This window comes from Phytophthora infestans, genomic scaffold, assembly GCF_000142945.1.
Source record: "Phytophthora infestans T30-4 supercont1.33 genomic scaffold, whole genome shotgun sequence".
NCBI lineage: Eukaryota > Oomycota > Peronosporomycetes > Peronosporales > Peronosporaceae > Phytophthora > Phytophthora infestans.
Window position 1 is genome coordinate 431,823 of NW_003303726.1, and position 16,821 is coordinate 448,643.

Here is a 16,821-nt window from a genome sequence, read left to right on the forward strand (position 1 = left end):
TACAGCTGCGTCTTGGTGGGAGTCCGATGGAGGAAAGTAATGCCGAGGACAGAGAGGAGATCATGTGGACGAGCTATGCGGTGGCCAAGGTGTTTCACGGGCTTACGACGCCGCAACTCCCGACACGACAGTGGCGCTGGCGTCGCTACTCCGACGTCGCCTTCGAGCGCATCGTACAGATTGCAATCAGAGTGATCTTAGACTGCAGAGTGTAGGTCAACTTCAATGTCGTAAAAACTCGTAAATACGCTTAGTCGCACTTAAATGAACAAACCGGTATAATATCGGTGATTCCAAATATCCTGAGCGGGTTAGGGATCGAAAACGTGGCGATGGTGTCCTGTCAGTTCCGATTCCTCCCCACGTGCATTGACTCGCATCTCGTCGCTATGTCCCTCGCCGCTGTACCCACCACCTCGCTTCTCTCAGAGCTGCAGAAGCGCATCGAGTGCGCCAACAAGAAGGAGCGCCGTACCATCTTTATCGGTATGCAATAACAGCCTCCATGCTTCCAATTAACCACGGGGATCCGAAGACATCAATTGACTAACTCGCTCTTATTATCGCGTTTACAGGACCCCCTGGCTGCGGCAAGGGTACGCAGTCGCCTCGTGTAAAGGACGAGTACTGCCTGTGCCACTTGGCTACCGGTGACATCCTGCGTGCCGCTGTGGCCGCTGGCACCGAGATGGGCAAGAAGGCCAAGGCCGCCATGGAGTCGGGTGCTCTCGTGACCGACGAGATCGTGGTCGGCATCATCAAGGACTCTATCAAGAGCCCCGATTGTCGTCGTGGCTTCATCCTTGACGGCTTCCCGCGCACGGTCGTGCAGGCCAAGAAGGTGCGTACATTTAATGCCGCGAACACGTGTGGATTAGAGGCTCACTCTGCTGTTTATGCAGCTCGACGAGATGCTCTCTGAGGAGAACGTTCAGGTGGACGCTGTCGTGAACTTCAACGTGCCGGACAAGGTGTTGGTGGAGCGTATCTCGGGTCGCCGTGTGCACCCGGCCAGTGGCCGCAGCTACCATGTTAAGTTCGCTCCGCCTAAGGTGGAGGGTAAGGACGACATCACCGGTGAGCCTCTGATCCAGCGCAAGGACGACAACGAGGCCACTCTGGGCTCTCGTCTCGAGGCTTTCCACAAGCAGACGCAGCCTGTGATCGACTTCTACCGTAAGCAGGGCAAGCTCACCGAGGTGAACGCCCACACGGACATGGACAAGGTCACGGAGCAGATCCGCAAGAGCCTCGGCACGGACTAGATTGTCGCTAGTAGAGCAGGCTATGGCAGTTTTGTATAGAGCTGCAAATGCTTGGACGTTGCTGGCTATGGCAGCTCAAACTCCAAGCATCTTTTACCCACAGCTGCATGGATATCGAATACTTAAGTACAAGATGCATTTGCTGTAGTTGATGTTGAGGTCAAGGCGGTTAACGTGTTATACCATTCTAGGCCAGCTTGCGTTTCGTTTGGTGCTACGTCAGTACCGCCCAAAATACCGGTATCAACACTGAGTCCGCTCACGGCCAATCAACGGTGTCTGGTCATTAAAGCGCGTTTTGTTTAGTGACCGTTTTTGCGTGTCATTTCGCCATGGCCAAGAACGCGCTGCTGAATCTGTATTTGCTGGCCTTTAATGGCGCCTCGTGCGCTGGTTGGGCCTACGTGCTCTATCTGACCGTGACGACGGTGCTTGAGGCGTATGGCGCCGGACAGGACTGGAATCAGGTGGCGCAGAGCACGTGGATCGTAGTGTCACTGCCCCTCAAGATCGTGCAGACGATGGCTGTGATGGAGATCGTACACGCTGCAGTGGGCTTCGTGCGCTCGCCGCTGGGCTCCACGCTCATGCAAGTGAGCTCGCGTCTCTGGCTGGTCTGGTCTATCAACGTATTGTGCCCCGTGTCCCGCTACCAGTTCGGCTTCCCTCTCATGGTTGCCAGCTGGGGTCTAGTGGAAGTTCCGCGCTACTCTTTCTACGCCCTTAACCTGTACAATGCAGTGCCCAATTTTCTCTTCTTCCTGCGCTACCATCTCTTCATGGTGCTCTACCCGTCGGGTGTGCTCGGTACGTTAATCCTACTCGTCTTACCTGCCGGTAGAGTCTGACGTTGTTGATGATAATCTCTAGGCGAGGTGCTGTGCATGGTGAGCTCGTTGAGCTTCCTGTCCACGGGCGTGTACGCGATCCAGCAACCGAACGCACACAATGTCTCCATCTCGCTGTATGTGGTGGTCATCCTCGTGCTGGTCGTGTACATTCCCGGTCTGCCGGTCATGTACGGCCACATGCTCACACAGCGTAACCGTGCGTACTCTAAGACTAAGGTCAAGACGGCGTAGATCACACAGGCTGTTTAGAACCCGATAAAGGCGTTGTGGGAGTGGAGATCAAGAAAATATTGTGCGTTGTACGCATAGTCTATTTGATAATAGCTTCTTATTGCTCCCTGTGTGCTGCTTTATGGACTACCCGACGCAGTAAAGTTTACAGATATTCCATCCCTTCTGTCACCTCCCTTCGAGTTAGAAAATGCTAGAATCCTCCAGGTCGTCGTCTCTTGTTTCCTTAAGCACCTTACGCGACACGACCATGAGCAACGCACCGATAGCTCCTACGACACCGACGATAACAACCACCAGCGTTTGATCGAAAGACCTGTTGTCCGTTCCAAATGCTGCCGACTTGTTCTCAAGGGCTTTAGCAGCGTTTGTTGAAGCGAATTCTTGTTCCACAGTCTCCTCAGTCGAGCCTGATGATGACCGGCTCTGAGGCCTGGCATCGAATGAACCAGGCCGCGGTGGTCCCTGTGTCGGAGCTGGTGTCGGAGCTGGTGTCGGAGCTCGAGTCGGTGCCGGAGTTGATACCGGGGTCGTCGCCTTGTTTGTGGTACCCTTTGCGCCGGTAGTTGCGTCGTTCGACTTGCTGTTCGCGTTGCTCTCATCGCTTTCATCCTTTTCATCAGCGTCAATTGATCCATCCTCGTTGTCGCTATCACCCTGCTTGGTATCACCTGATCTCGAACAGCTCTTGTCTGCCATCGAGCTGCACGGGGTCTGAATCGCATTAACCTGAGAGGCCGACCCCATCGTACGTTCCGTGCTGCGCTCCATGGGAGCTGAAGTTGTCTTTACTAAACTGTCAAAAGAGACGGACTTATAATCGCCGAGCTGACTGGCGCTGTAGCTACCTGACTTCCAGGCCCGGGTGGTCACCGTCGTGGTGCTCTGTTGCGTGTCTGTCGTGACGACTCCGACCACTTGTTGGTTAATTAAGGTGGACGGGGGGTATGTCCCCAAACTACGCAGTATACGGCCGTCTACAGCCGTCAGTAGCAGTGCAAGTGCCAGCACGAGCACCGCTACAAGTAGTAGAGGCGACGCGCGTCTCCGCCATCGCGGCGCCAGATACACGCACATCCACCGCCTTGGAGGATTTTTCTCGACTGCCAAGATCAGCGATTGCGAGGAGGTCAAGTCAGACCAGAAGAGAGAAGAAGGGCAAAGCGGCTTGGGGATCTCGGCGCAATTCGCAGGGCTTTGCAGGCCGACCTTTTCGCGCTTCCCGACTTTCCTGTCTCTTGCCGGAGCGTAGAATGGAGCGACTCGAGCAACAGGGTCGAAAGTCGGTGTGCGGTGTTCTCACCTGGTCCATCGTCGAAGCAAAAACTCGCCACACTTGACTGGCCAGTGGTCATATGGCCAAGCACGTCTGAAGAAGTAACAGACACATCTGGCAGCGAGGAAACCTGCTCGCGGTCATGTTCACCTCTGTATTTACATAACCGTTTAATAACGCTCAATAAAATAAAAAAGAAAGCAATTTGCCTCTGTGAACGCAAGAGTGCAAAACTAAGTATCCCCGTCAGTACCGATTTGATTAACTGAGAGCGGGTCACCTAACAGGAACAGTAGGATGGAGACTTTTGTGTTGGTCGAGCATCTCCACTGTTTCCTGTTGTGCAGCTTTCATTGCTGTTCGATGCGATGAACGTGAGCCTGCCACAACAGAAGTGAAACTCGCAGTGCAAGTAAGAATTTTTGAAATTTCCAACGCGGCACTTAAAAAAGAAATTCGTTGCAGTGCAGCACTCTACCCGAACGAAATCTACTGGAGTCCAGTCTGGACAGATCGGGTAACTTTACTACTAAGCTTACAGCACTGTAGTTGGGGACCCAAAGCTGAACTTGACGGTACATCAGTAACTCTCGCTTCAAGTAAAACGTGTCTCCTTAACAATGCAATGCAATAAACGCTAGCTCATCTTTTGTGTATTTTGTAAGTACTAAGTATTCTTTGAACGGATGCAGCTAATTCATGACATGTATCTAACGTTAGTAGTTTATTTGAGATCTGTGAGCGCGTGCTCTTCGAAGACGGCCTTGAGCTCAGTAATGACGATCACCAGTTGGGCATGCGCCTTAGTCAACAGTTCCATCACGTCGCCGTCGCCCGTGTGAAGTTCGTTCAAAATGTGGCTACGCGTGGGGATCGATCCAAGTGCCGTGTTGACACCCTTACGCACAAGCCACGGGTGGCGTTTGCCAAGCGTTTCCTCGTACGCTTTACTGGCGCCATTGTAGCAATTGTCCTCAGTAGATTCGATCAACGTGAGACGCACGCAAGCTTCCACGAACTGAACGAACCACAGCAAGCGCAGCAGACAGCGCGAGCACGAGGGCTTCTTTTTCCCACCCACATCGGCCACTCCAAGGACGACTTCGTGTTCGATCACAGACCGGACACTTTGTTCCTTCCACGTGTTCGATGAGCTCGGAACGGGCCACGCTTCCAGGTTGTGTTCAATGGACGTGAAGTAGGCACCTACCGTGCTGCCAGCGAACGATGTGGCTCGGCCGAATACGCCCAGAAACCCGCAGATGACGTTGCATGTAGCCATAAAGCAACCGAGACCCAAGTTGCCGTCAGGAGCGCGAGCTCTGGCACCTTCGTCCAGTGCTCCAACCAGCTTATCCAGTGTAAATCCTTCCTCCTCATGGTTCTGTTCGATCAAAGTCACCTCCAGATCGTCGTCCTGAGACGTCTGAGGCGACGGCGGAGCGGAGGAGTCGACAGCGTGGCGCTTACTGGCCACACTGGTGTCCGACAGAGACGACTTCGTGCGCTCTCGCTGTTGACCGCTGCTGCGACGTCGACGACGCTTCTTATGCTGTCTCTTAACCTGTATCTTACTTCCTTTCGGACGTGATAACTCGTCAAAGAGTACCAGACCCAGTAAGTACGTACCCAACGTACGCATAGAGAGCAAGTTGTCGAGTGCACGCTCCACAAATGATGAAGGTGAAGCAGTGTCTGAAGGTACAGCACTTCCTTCGACGCCAATCCTCCGGTTGTAGTAGATTACACGCAAAGTAACCAGCACGGCGATAGCCAAGAGTGACATCCAATGACGCGTGCGGAGATGCGACAAATGCACGATACGCTTAACCTGTGTACGAGTCGTAGCCTGCATCTTGGAGGATCCTGCATTGTTAACCTGTATGGCGGTAGAGACGTTCGACACTGACGTCTTATCCTTGTTACGGATGAGTGACGACAGCGTCTTGGCCGGCACGGAGTGACGACGCGACAACCCGTTCGAGTCCCCCTGTTTGTGCGTCATCGTGTCCTCGCTGTGGATCGACATGAGCGTCGGAGACGAGTCCGGGAACGTATCCTCACCGCTGCCGTTGTCGGCGTGGATGTAGCTCCTGGCGCAAGGGTCGCACAGTCTCGAGCCTTTCTTGCGCTCCAGTCTACGGTTAAGCTTCATTCGGTTCTTACTGCAGTCGTCGCAGATCTTCTGCGCGCAGATTTTGCACGTGTGTTTGGCTCGAAACACCGTGAACGAGCGCTCGCAGATGCTGCAGCCCTTGGCTTTGCCAGCAGCCTGGGGGTCCTGCACCACGTCGTCCTCTTCGTCATCCACGTCCTCATTGAGCTCAAGCGGTGGCGGTGTCCCACGCGTCGAGTTCTTGTCCTTTCCTGCCGGACTTTTGCGCAACTTAACGTTCTTGAGCTCGTCCACCATTTTCTGACGCAAGTTACGGCCACTGCGGCTTGTGGACGCGGGGGACGCACTCGGGACAGCTGTAGCTGCCGGCGGAGACGTTGCGAGCACTACCGCCGCGCTTGCCTCGCCCATACTTGGCTGATCACTGAGGGAGCTGCACCCACTTACGCGTAGATCTAGGAAGGGATCTGAGTGATGCGAATGAGCAAGTGATGCTTCGCTCAATTGCGCAGCGTGATCGCCGTATCGCTGTTCCCGGCTCTCTATGCACATTTGCATGTCCTAGTTTCACTGGATTCGCGACCAAAATGACGTTAATTAACCCTATAATAGTGAAGGAGTGCATTTCACGTCCTAGTTTTATTGCCTCTGAGCCGAAAACGACGGTACGTACACCAATTACACCCAGGAGTGATGGTCGCAAAGTTGAACTTTCCTCTTTCTACAGTGAACGAGATGTGCACTGATGAAACAAGGGCGAGAGCTACACGTGTGAGAAGATACGCAGCGATGCCTTCTCGTTGGACTCTCCTCGCCGTGATAAAAATCGTGTCCTGTCTCGACAATACATCACGAAAAGCTCGCAGTCTAGAAATAAGATGAGTGTGGTGCTACGCTCTATAAATACTTTGCATTCCCCATAAATGGTGGCATGAAACCACAGTCAGCAAACTATAATAGCGTGTTGTTGGAGCTACTTTTACTCAATTGATCCTTCCCATCGTGGGAAAGCACCTTTAAGCGGTAAGCTTACTGCAAACCTTTCGAAAGCAAGCATGATGGACATGACATCCGATAACTCGGTGGTGTCAGATGATTTACCACAACGGAGACTCGAAGCTGGCAGAAGATCCCCCAGTGTAGATGGCTATCGCTCGCAAGAGCAAAATTGGGCTGACCCAGTACCAGCAGCTGACAATGACGAGTCTGGAGATCTGTCGACAAACGCAGTGAGTAGTCCTGAACAAACCCGCGCCACCCCACCGCAAGGATCCGTGCGTGCTTTGATCAAACGAATGACGAATTTGTTCCAGTCAGAAGATGAATTAGATCCGACAAAACGCAAGGCACATTACCGACGAGGTTCTATTCTGATCAAGCATTTAGAGGAGAAACAGGCATCAGGCAGAGCAACGGAGACCGATATGAAGTTCTTCGAGGTAGTCAAGAAGAGGTTCGATGCCAACTTCATGGAGTCTCGAACAATTATCTCGCTCTCTGTTTTTCAAACGGGTTCGAATCCCATGGACGACCCTTTCGCAGTCATTCACATGCCCGTGGAGATCCAGAAAGGTTTTCGTCGCAAACTCTTCTCGATCTTCACACTGCAGCTACTTGCAGTTATCATTCTGATTGCATTTTTCTCGTACGTCCCAGCAATCGCAGACGCTTTCGAAAATACCTTCTCCAATTGGCACTACGTCTTTGTCATGTTTGTGCTCATGGTATTGGCGCTTCTGTGGCTGTACCTGGTCAAATACCGCTTCCCGCTTAACTTCACGGTTCTCGGAGTGTACACGGTCACGCAGAGTCTGTTCTTCACCGCGTTCGACTGTTTCTTCCAGACGAAAGCCAGCATCTTTATCTTTACCTTCCTCTTCGGTATCATGGGAATCACTACGTTACTCTGTACAACGATCATCAGACGCTCGTTCGATCCGAATGTCCAGTCGACGTTGATCAGCTACCCCGTTGTGCTTCTAATCTCCTTCTTCTTAGGCTTCGTGACCTCACTTTTCATTTACTTTTTCTACATGATGGATGTGGTTTCGCCGCTACAATACAGCGCGTCTCTCGCGGTGATGCTGCTGCTTATCATGTGGTTCGCCTACGATGCGTCCTGTATGAACGAAAGACTCTCCCCGGACGAATACATGCAAGGCATGGTGTTTTTCTACACCGATATGGTGCTCTTCTTGCTATTTTTGAGCATCATTTTCGTAGCCTGCTTCGCTTGCGAAGGTGACTGCGCATGTTACGGTACTGCGGACATTGTCCCAATCGGACGAGGTGGTGGTGGCGATGATGATGACGAAATACACGACGACGAAGTTGAGAACGGTGGTGAGGTCATGGAAACAGCAGAGCCGCATACTACGTAGTACTATATTCTCTTAAAATAAAAAAAATGTACCCTGTGTAGCTTTGAAGGACGTAAGTTAACTCTTAAGAGTACCGTAGTATTTATCATGCATCTACTGAGTATAAAGTAAAAAGCCTCGACCTACATATCCCTGGATATTTTTTTTTAATGTTTTAGCTTTCTTCTTATGAATGTTAGAATCTACCGAAAAAGCAGAATTGCATGCCTGTAAAGTTCTTACATCAGCTTCATTTTCTGCACGCTGTTTAGCACCATAAACGACGCTCCGACGCCAAGTCCTGTCACCACAACGCCGACAGCAAGTGTAATCCAGCCGATCCAAGCGCCAGGGTCCGGGAACGAGTAGCTACCGATCCCCGTAGCCCATTGCGGCTCAGTCCAGATAGGCATCGACGAGTTCACCACAGCGTACAGTAGTGGCGTGTCTGTTCGCTTAATCGCCGGTGAGCTGGCTTCGTGATGGTACGCACTCTTCTTAACGCAGACTCCAGGATAGACACACTCCATGCCCTTCCCACCGTCACTACATCCTTGACTCTGTGAGCATGACGGAGCACCGTCAGCTGTAGCGTTAGGCACCATAGCAGACGCCAGGAAGGCGCGCGTGAAGACCTCGTACGCATTCGGGAAGAGCCGTACAGCATAGTCCTCGTCTGACCACGAGTCGTTGAAGAGCGAGTAGAACGAGGCATCACTTTTTTTCAGCACCATCATAGAGCGATCACGGTTCAGTGTACCCGGGTACACGGTAGCCGGCTCCGAGTACGACGGTGAAGCCGAGTCCACGAGACTCGAATACTCAATTAACGTCGAGACCATGTACTGTGAGTATTTCTTCATAAGATCGCAGTTCCAGTCCGTACTGATACATGACAACATGGACTCAACTAGCCACGTATCCACCTTGATCTTGTCCATCTGTGCCGTCGTCGCATTATTCGAGGCCAGCGTAAAAACACTCTCAGCCAGTATTTGAGCTGCTTGTACAACAGCGTCGACATCTAGAAGATTATACTCGTCGTGGCGACTGTTGTATGTCTTCTTAGAGGTGTAGCTGTCGTCGTAGCCAGCAAGTACTGCACCCACCAGGTCACGTTGGCCGTACTCGCCATCGTTTACGAACGATGTCAGCGGTGTAGGAGGCAGCGAAGCCGTTCTACCTTCAGCAACAGAAGCACTGGATGGGGCGTTAAGTACAGCGTCGACTAGAGCACTAGAGTCGTTCGCATTTGGGTTCACGTGCAGCGTGAAGTTGCCGGATTTCGGTAGAATACCCACCTGATCAACAGCAATAACGTACGAGATGTTCGCGAGATTTAAGTTAGCGAACTCCGTGCTACTGAGCATCGGATTCGTGCAGAAACTCGAGCCCATAGGAGACGAGGAGTCGTCCACGGGGTATGCACACGCTCCTTCCGGGTCTTTCGTGAACTTCTGCAAGTCCGAAAGGAACTTTCTCGATCCGACGAATCCGAATTTCTCGGCTTGGAAGGCTGCGAACACGACTTTTTTATTGAACGACGAGTCTGGTAAGCTTTTGAGTGCATGGGCGGCTGCCAGCAGTGCTACAAGTCCAGACGCACCGGTGTTGGCTCCGGGTGACAGTACGTGGGACAGTGAGGCGGCATCCATACCTGCCATGGCCATGACGATCTCTCCGGACTTTAAATTCCCTCGCATAGCCCACGAACTCTGTCCTCCAATAGGGTCGCACTTTGGACTGGGGTTTCCGTAAATATTGGTGAAGTTCAAGCATTTCAAGGAATCCATCTCTTCCGGTCCGAAATAATAGTTCATAAAGGCTTTGTATGTCGCCCCAGCGGAGTCCTTTAAGTTAATTTGCGCACGTTTCGTGAACTCTTCTCCCATCGTAGAGTTCTCCAGCATGGCGACCGAGAAGGGCAGCGACTCGATTAGTAGCCCGTTACCGGTTGGATTCCACTTAGTCTTATCACTAGCGAAAGGGTTCAATACTCCATCCACTGTGCCGTCTCCTTGCGGTGTTGCGACGTCGAACGAAGCGTTGGTGGAGTCTGGGTAGAGGAACAGGCCTGCGATACGGTCGATTCCAGTCTCGATGGCGTCGTAGCTCAGTAGCGACTCGGCCATTACCAGAACGTACTTGGAGTCGGCTTCTTGTTGGTCAGCGGAGCCTGATACGAAGCTCTGAAGCTCGTCGGCGCTTGTGATCGGGTACAAAGGTGCCATGTCGGAAGCCGTTTGACTGCGGCAGCCGATGCTCCCCCTGGAGTGAAACAAACGCACACATTCGCCTCCTGTGGTCATCAAGTGCTCGGGCGCACCCGCAGTCACGGACGAGGCGTCCGCGCCGCAGAGCTGGAGCAGCAAGAGCAGCGCCGAGACGGGGAGACGCATGATCCGATTATGAGAACCGAAACTGGCTGAAAACCGTCATTTGGAATGTAGAAATTATGGTATGCTGAATAGCAAGGATGTTTTGTTTTACTGTCGAAATGACTATTTAGGTATATGATAGATACTAGGTAAATAGTCCTTTTGAGAGCTTATGGCCGGAGCTGAACTCAATGTGCGCGAGCTGTTGGAGCTCGAGCGCCAGATCTACCAGGAGAGCATTGACCGTGTGCTACAGCAGCAGGAGAAGCTGAATACCGGTGTATTGGATGATTTTGTACGACGCTGTAGACCTTTCGAAGAGGTCCGCGAGCGCGAGTTACAAGTGGCGCAAAACCAGCTCCAGCTCTCGCAACAAGACGCGCTCAGTCTCTTTCAGTTCGATCTACAGCAAGCGGAAGACGTCTTCCGGTCTGAGAGAGAGCAACTTAAGCGCAAGTTGCTGGAAAGCACGAGACGCAGACGAGCGATCATCGACAAGCGACTCAAGACACTGGACGAGAAACCATTGCCCACGAGCAACTTGAACGTACGCGCAACAACCGAGTACACAATCAAAAAAGAGGGAAAATTGCAGCGTAAGTTGCTGGAAAATCAACTCCGAAAGGCTCAAATAAGGACGAGGAGGGACTTTAACTTCCGACACTTGTCGGACGGCGTACTACCGACCCCTGAAAGGATCGTGAACGACGTATCTATTGAATGTGAGAAGCTGCAACGCAACCGCGAACTCCAAGAAAGGGAGGAAATGACGGTGCAAGAAGGCGGGAGTCTCAATGTCCACGTGGATATCATTGAGGACGGACAGAAACTACGTTGTCGACTGAAGAAAAGCGAAGAGTTGGTGGAGGAAACGTTCGGAGTAGGGGACGCGGTGGTGTTGATTTCCCGGTTAACCGAAGAGGATTTCCATGGATTTGTGTCAGCTATTGCGAGTGACGAGGTGAAGTTGGTACTGGTATGCGGAACCCATGCTCACGTGGCGATTTCTCGACTACGCAGTGGCCAGTGTACACTGCACAAACGACGGGAAGACTTCGTAGCAATTGACAAGAGAGAAAATGGCCAGGAAGGTATTAATGGGATTAAATCACCTCCTGGCGTTGCCACCAACTTGAAGGATTTATTACGGGATCCGCCCGATGTGCGACGTCGTGCGGCTGCAGTATTGAGTACGTCGCGCTATTGCACCAATCGATCGGGCCTAGTGTTAACATTACTATTGTTGTATACAGACCGACTCAAGCGAAAGACAACGATTGATATCCGACGCGGTTTCTGATGTGATATTTGAAAATCCCACGTTTTTTAATCTAAATTTAATGAGTTAGCTCAAGAATATGATCACTTTGGTTGCACTCGGATCATTGGCAGTGCGATACGTGTAAAGAGAGTTCTTCGTCTCAATCCTATCCCCATATGCATGAACGACCTTTATCTTTTGAGATCTTCGAATTAAGATGACCAGGCTAGAAGTTGCACGGAAAAGCCGATAATTCGGTAGCTAAGGCATCATCGTCGTCACTGCTTCTGTTTTAGAAGTAGCTGTGCTTCAGCGAGCTTACAATTATAAGGTAAACGATGCTGTCTCGAGGAGTTTTTGCAACAGCTTTCACAAACTCCTCTTCTTCATTTCGATTTGATACACACTCAACGAAAACCTTTCTAGAAAACAGGCATTCTTGAGCAGAACAAAGAGGCGTTGCATTTAGCTTTCCCTCGAGACCGGGATTTCTTGTGACACGAGCTCTTGACTATCGGGCACGCTGAAATCAACGCTCGCTATCCAATACAGCGTCTTCGTCACAGCATCGATGGCCTTGGGCGCAGTGTGTCACAGCTTCGTACTTAAAAAAGTAAGGATACCTAAACTTTCAATCTTGAGGCAAATTTCCTTTTCGGTAAGACCAGTCATTTTCCTTTGAGAGTTTAGAAATTGATAAATCCGAGAGCTTTTACACATTGCTGTAAGGTAGGTGGGCGTTGTCGAGAAACACGAGTCCAGCGAAGCCAAAGCTGGATTTTCAGAACAGTCCTCTTGAATATTATCCGGGCCATCGTCAGAAGGTAGATGTAACGGGGTACGTAGCACTAAGTGTACCCTGGTTACATGAAGTGTGACACTTCACACTTCAGGAGTATGACATGTCATACTCCGGGATATTTGGTACAAGGTACCAAGGTCATTCAAAACCAACCATTGGTTAAATGACATTGCATTTCTATAGGTAACTGATAGTTTGTATTAACCACAAACTTAACCTACCTATAAATATACTCAGTTTACAATCTACCTTATTTAGGTCACTTCGCTCTCTTTAATTAAAGAGGGGACCAGTGAACTGCCGTTCACTGAGAGTTTGTATACTCTCGGAAGATAACTTCCTCTAGCGCAAGGTGCTGTGTGACCCCGTCACACTTGGTAGCACTTGTAGTCAATCCACGCCATCGCGGGTAGACTACCTGAACCTCCGAAGTTCGTTGCCATGGATAGGAACGACTTCTCCCATATGAACGACTCTCAGTTCGAGTCGGTTCGGAAGATGGCAGGCATCTTCGGGATGGAGGCCCTGCAGAGCCTGGTGGTATCAACACCGGCTGAGCAGCTCGAGCGCGTCAATGCATTCGACGCGTACGAGCAGGGCCTCATCGCGCATGTGCGGGAGAACCTGCAGGCTCCGGCGGCGGGAGCAAACCCGCCTCACCCGAAGCCAATACGACTGAAGGTAAAGCCGTATGAAGGGAAGGAAGGCGAGAACCTTCACTTCTGGGTCCGAGAAGTAGAGCTCGCGATGGACGCGGCTCTGATCTCGACCGAGCAACTGCGTGTTGCTTTTGCACTCTCCAACCTTAGCGGTCGTGCTAAGAGTTGGGTGTACACTCGGGAAGCGACATCCCCTGGATGTTTCACATCCTGGGCTCAGCTGTGCGAACAGCTCCGAGCCGCGTTCCTCCCGGCGAACTACGAGTACCGCCAGCGTTCGCGCTTCCTCGCGTGTAAACAAGGAAGACGCGAACTGCACGAGTATGTGCAAGAGATACGGGAGCTCACGGCGTCCCTAGTGGGAAACCCACTCAATGAACACATCAAGATGACTGTGTTCATGGACGGCCTTCGAGTGGGCCCCGCACGCACTCAGCTGTTCCGGGTGCAGGCAAGCACCCTTGAAGAGGCGATTCAAGTGGCTCTTCAAGAAGAATACAGCCATCGCCAGGCGCGTACGCCGGCCTCAGCGTGGCCTGGGAGTTCCTTGTCGGCTCCCGGTCGAACAAGCCCCAACGGACCAGTTCCCATGGAACTCGGGTCCGCCGAACAGCGTGACATCCGCTGCTTCGGCTGTGGGAAGATGGGCCACTTCAAGCGCGACTGTCCCGCGGAAAGACTCCGCAGACGGTCCTTCCCCAAGCCCGTCCTCAAGGGTCGCTGGCAGAAGCCAGGATCCCGGGGACAGGGGAACGCAGGGAACCAGTAGGGGCGGGGCGCCCTACTGGGGAAGAACTAAGTCTTCGTGATGGGTGCGCGGGTGGCGCGTACCACGGGGACTTAGCCCCTGAGAGTCTTCGCACTCTCGAATCGGCGAAGAGCAGCGGCGGGTTGCTCGTAGTACACGGATGTGTACGGGGGTACGATCACCCCTTTAGAATCTTGATTGACTCTGGGGCGTCGAAGAATTTCGCACGCCGCCAGACGGTTGCTCGTAACAGCAACAAGTTGTCCGAAGCTTTGCGAGAAAGCAAGGGCAACGGGACGGTGTCAGTGCGACTGGCCGACGGGAAGGTCGTCACTGTCCCCAACGTCCAAGTGGATCTGGCTGTCAAGTTTAAAGACTTTGACAGCCTCGAACAGTTCACTGTTCTCGATATGGATCCATATGATATGATCCTGGGCATGCCCTGGCTTGAGAAGCACGAGCCCTGGGTCGACTGGCGAGGCAAGGCAATCGGTGCCAGCCGCCCTGCGCAGTCCGACAGAGCATTGGTGAGTCATGTTCCCACCTCTGTCAGGACCCGGGGCGCCCGCGAGGGCTGCCAGGGTACCAAAGCATCCGGCAGATGCTTGGGAGTCGTCGACGTATATGAAGACTCCGAGGATGTTTTGATGGTGGCCGCGCCCAGAAGAGGCGCCGGCCAAGTGGGTAACGTAGGTCCACAGGCGGGTAACTTAGTTCCGCAGACAGCTGCAGCTGTCATGAACACTGAGAACAGCGTGTTCAGAGTGGGTAACAGAGTTCCACTCACGGTCGCCCAGACCATAACTGAAGAGGAAGACGTCGGATACGCTTCCTGTGTGGGTAACACAGTGCCACACGCGGTCGCCCAGACCTTAACTGAAGAGGAAGGCGTTGAACACGCTTCCTGTGTGGGTACAACAGTACCACACGAGGCCACGAGTGCCTCGGATGTCGTAGCGACGACATCCCTAGACGTGGGCAGCAAAGCTCCCCGTCACAGAAGCCGTCGGCAAAGACGCCGCCGCCGCCTCAAGTCGGATCCGAACTTCGTTCCGATCGACGTCGCTTCAAGCGACTCGGAGTCCAGGACCCGGGCTCCTCCGACAAGGCCGGTGGAAGAGTGCTATCACATCTTCGATAGCGAGACGGGTTTACCCGTCAAGGCATCTGGTGTCCACTTGGAACAGTTGCCAGAGGTTGCAGAGATACTGAACCTCGAGGAAATGACGGCTGAGTCTTTCCTGGCCAACCTCAAGGCTGGAGAGATCGCTGAGATGGTACTCATAAGACCTGAGACCACTCAGGAGGAGCTGAACTCCTCCTCTGTCTTGGACGAGATAGTCCTGGAAGACATGAACAAGCAGCGTCAGGCGCGCTTGGGTTCTGAGATTCTCAAGAACCCCAAGGATCCGGTGTATCATTTGGTGACGGAGTATGCGGACGTGGTGAATAAACACCCACCGACCCAACTCCCACCGGATCGAGGCGTACGGCACGAGATTGATCTCGTGCCCGGCACAAAGTATTGTGTCACGAGGCAATGGCCTCTCCCGCGCGAACAGTGCGAGGTCATTGATGCCTTCTTCGCCGCGAAAGCGAAGGCAGGCATGGTGCGGGAGTCGAAATCCCCGCACTCGACGCCGACTTTCTGCGTTCGTAAGCCGAACGGAAAGTGGCGTCTGGTTCACGCTTATAACAAGCTGAACAACGCAACGGTGCCGGCCCAAACACCGATCCCACGAAAGGATGTGTTGTTGAACAACATGGCCGGGAGCGTACTGTACAGTGCGCTGGATTTGGTAGACGGATACTACCAAATCCTGATGCGAGAGAGTGACATCCCGCTCACCGCGGTAAGCACTCCAAGCGGCATGCTTTGGGAGTGGCTCGTCATGCCACAGGGCTTGTCTAACGCCCCGGCGACGTTCAATCGCCTGGTGACGCAATTGTTCCGCCCTTTGCGTACCTTCGTACAGACGCACTTCGACGACATTTTCGTCCATAGCCGTGCCGAGGGAGGCAAGACGGCCATGGAGGTGCATCTAGGACACCTCCGTCGAGTGTTGGACGTGATGCGAGCGAACAAGCTCTACGCCAACATCGACAAGTGCGTTTACGCGTCACCAGAGATCAAAGTTCTCGGTTGCTTCGTAAGCAACGTGGGCGTTCGGGCTGACCCAGACAAGGTCAAGGCCATAGCAGCATGGCCGACGCCCCGATCCCAGAAGGATCTTCGAAAGTGGTTGGGTTTGGCCAACTACCTTCACAAGTACAGCGCTGGGTACGCGGGCTTCGCTAAGCCTTTGTCGAGCCTCCTTCAGAAGGACGTCGACTGGCGCTGGGAGCAAGAGCACCAGGATGCTTTTGACAGCATCAAGGCTAGTCTTCAAGAGGCCCCTGTCCTGGCTCTGCCGGACGAGACGAAGCCGTTTAGCGTCGTCTGCGATGCCTCCGATTACGCCATCGGGTGTGCATTGCTGCAGGACGACACGGCTGGACAGGAACGAGTCATCTCATTCCAGTCCAGGCAGCTCAAAGCCGCCGAGCGGAACTACCCTGTCCATGACAAGGAGCTCCTGGCAATGAAATATGCCCTTGTGAAGTTCCGTGTTCACCTTCTGGGCTCTACGCCCTTTGTGATCTACACAGACCACGCGTCTTTGAGGACGGCGACTAACTCGCCTCACCTCTCCCAACGGATGGCGAGGTGGCTGTCCTTCTTCGCGGAATATAACTTCCGCGTCGAGTACAAGCCGGGCAAGCTCAACGTGCTTGCGGACGCCCTCTCTAGGCGTCCCGACTATGAGTTGGCCCACATCACGCGGGTGACAACGGATCTATATGATCGGATACGCATGGCGTATCGGGACGATG

General features: G+C 52.9%; 6 protein-coding genes across 6 annotated transcripts; 4 read left to right on the plus strand and 2 right to left on the minus strand.

Annotated features, from left to right (window-relative positions):
• Nucleotides 1-1,595: 1,595 nt before the first annotated feature.
• Nucleotides 1,596-2,876, plus strand: PITG_14831 (uncharacterized protein; the record flags this gene model as incomplete). The annotated part of the gene is made up of 2 exons (XM_002898986.1): nt 1,596-2,072; nt 2,136-2,876. 2 exons carry the CDS (start codon nt 1,598-1,600, stop codon nt 2,345-2,347), a joined length of 687 nt encoding a protein of 228 aa, XP_002899032.1.
• PITG_14832 (uncharacterized protein) lies at nt 2,791-3,599 on the plus strand (the record flags this gene model as incomplete). Its single annotated transcript, XM_002898987.1, has 2 exons — nt 2,791-2,856; nt 3,192-3,599. The coding sequence occupies 2 exons, from the start codon at nt 2,791-2,793 to the stop codon at nt 3,597-3,599; spliced, it is 474 nt and encodes a 157-aa protein (XP_002899033.1).
• Nucleotides 3,600-4,258: 659 nt separating this feature from the next.
• PITG_14833 (uncharacterized protein) lies at nt 4,259-6,150 on the minus strand (the record flags this gene model as incomplete). Its single annotated transcript, XM_002898988.1, has 1 exon — nt 4,259-6,150. The coding sequence occupies one exon, from the start codon at nt 6,148-6,150 to the stop codon at nt 4,348-4,350; it is 1,803 nt and encodes a 600-aa protein (XP_002899034.1).
• Nucleotides 6,151-6,794: 644 nt separating this feature from the next.
• On the plus strand, nt 6,795-8,120 carry PITG_14834 (uncharacterized protein; the record flags this gene model as incomplete). The annotated part of the gene is made up of 1 exon (XM_002898989.1): nt 6,795-8,120. One exon carries the CDS (start codon nt 6,795-6,797, stop codon nt 8,118-8,120), a length of 1,326 nt encoding a protein of 441 aa, XP_002899035.1.
• A 218-nt stretch (nt 8,121-8,338) lies between these two features.
• On the minus strand, nt 8,339-10,498 carry PITG_14835 (uncharacterized protein; the record flags this gene model as incomplete). Its single annotated transcript, XM_002898990.1, has 1 exon — nt 8,339-10,498. One exon carries the CDS (start codon nt 10,496-10,498, stop codon nt 8,339-8,341), a length of 2,160 nt encoding a protein of 719 aa, XP_002899036.1.
• Nucleotides 10,499-10,649: 151 nt separating this feature from the next.
• Nucleotides 10,650-11,777, plus strand: PITG_14836 (uncharacterized protein; the record flags this gene model as incomplete). Its single annotated transcript, XM_002898991.1, has 2 exons — nt 10,650-11,667; nt 11,731-11,777. The coding sequence occupies 2 exons, from the start codon at nt 10,650-10,652 to the stop codon at nt 11,775-11,777; spliced, it is 1,065 nt and encodes a 354-aa protein (XP_002899037.1).
• Nucleotides 11,778-16,821: the final 5,044 nt, after the last annotated feature.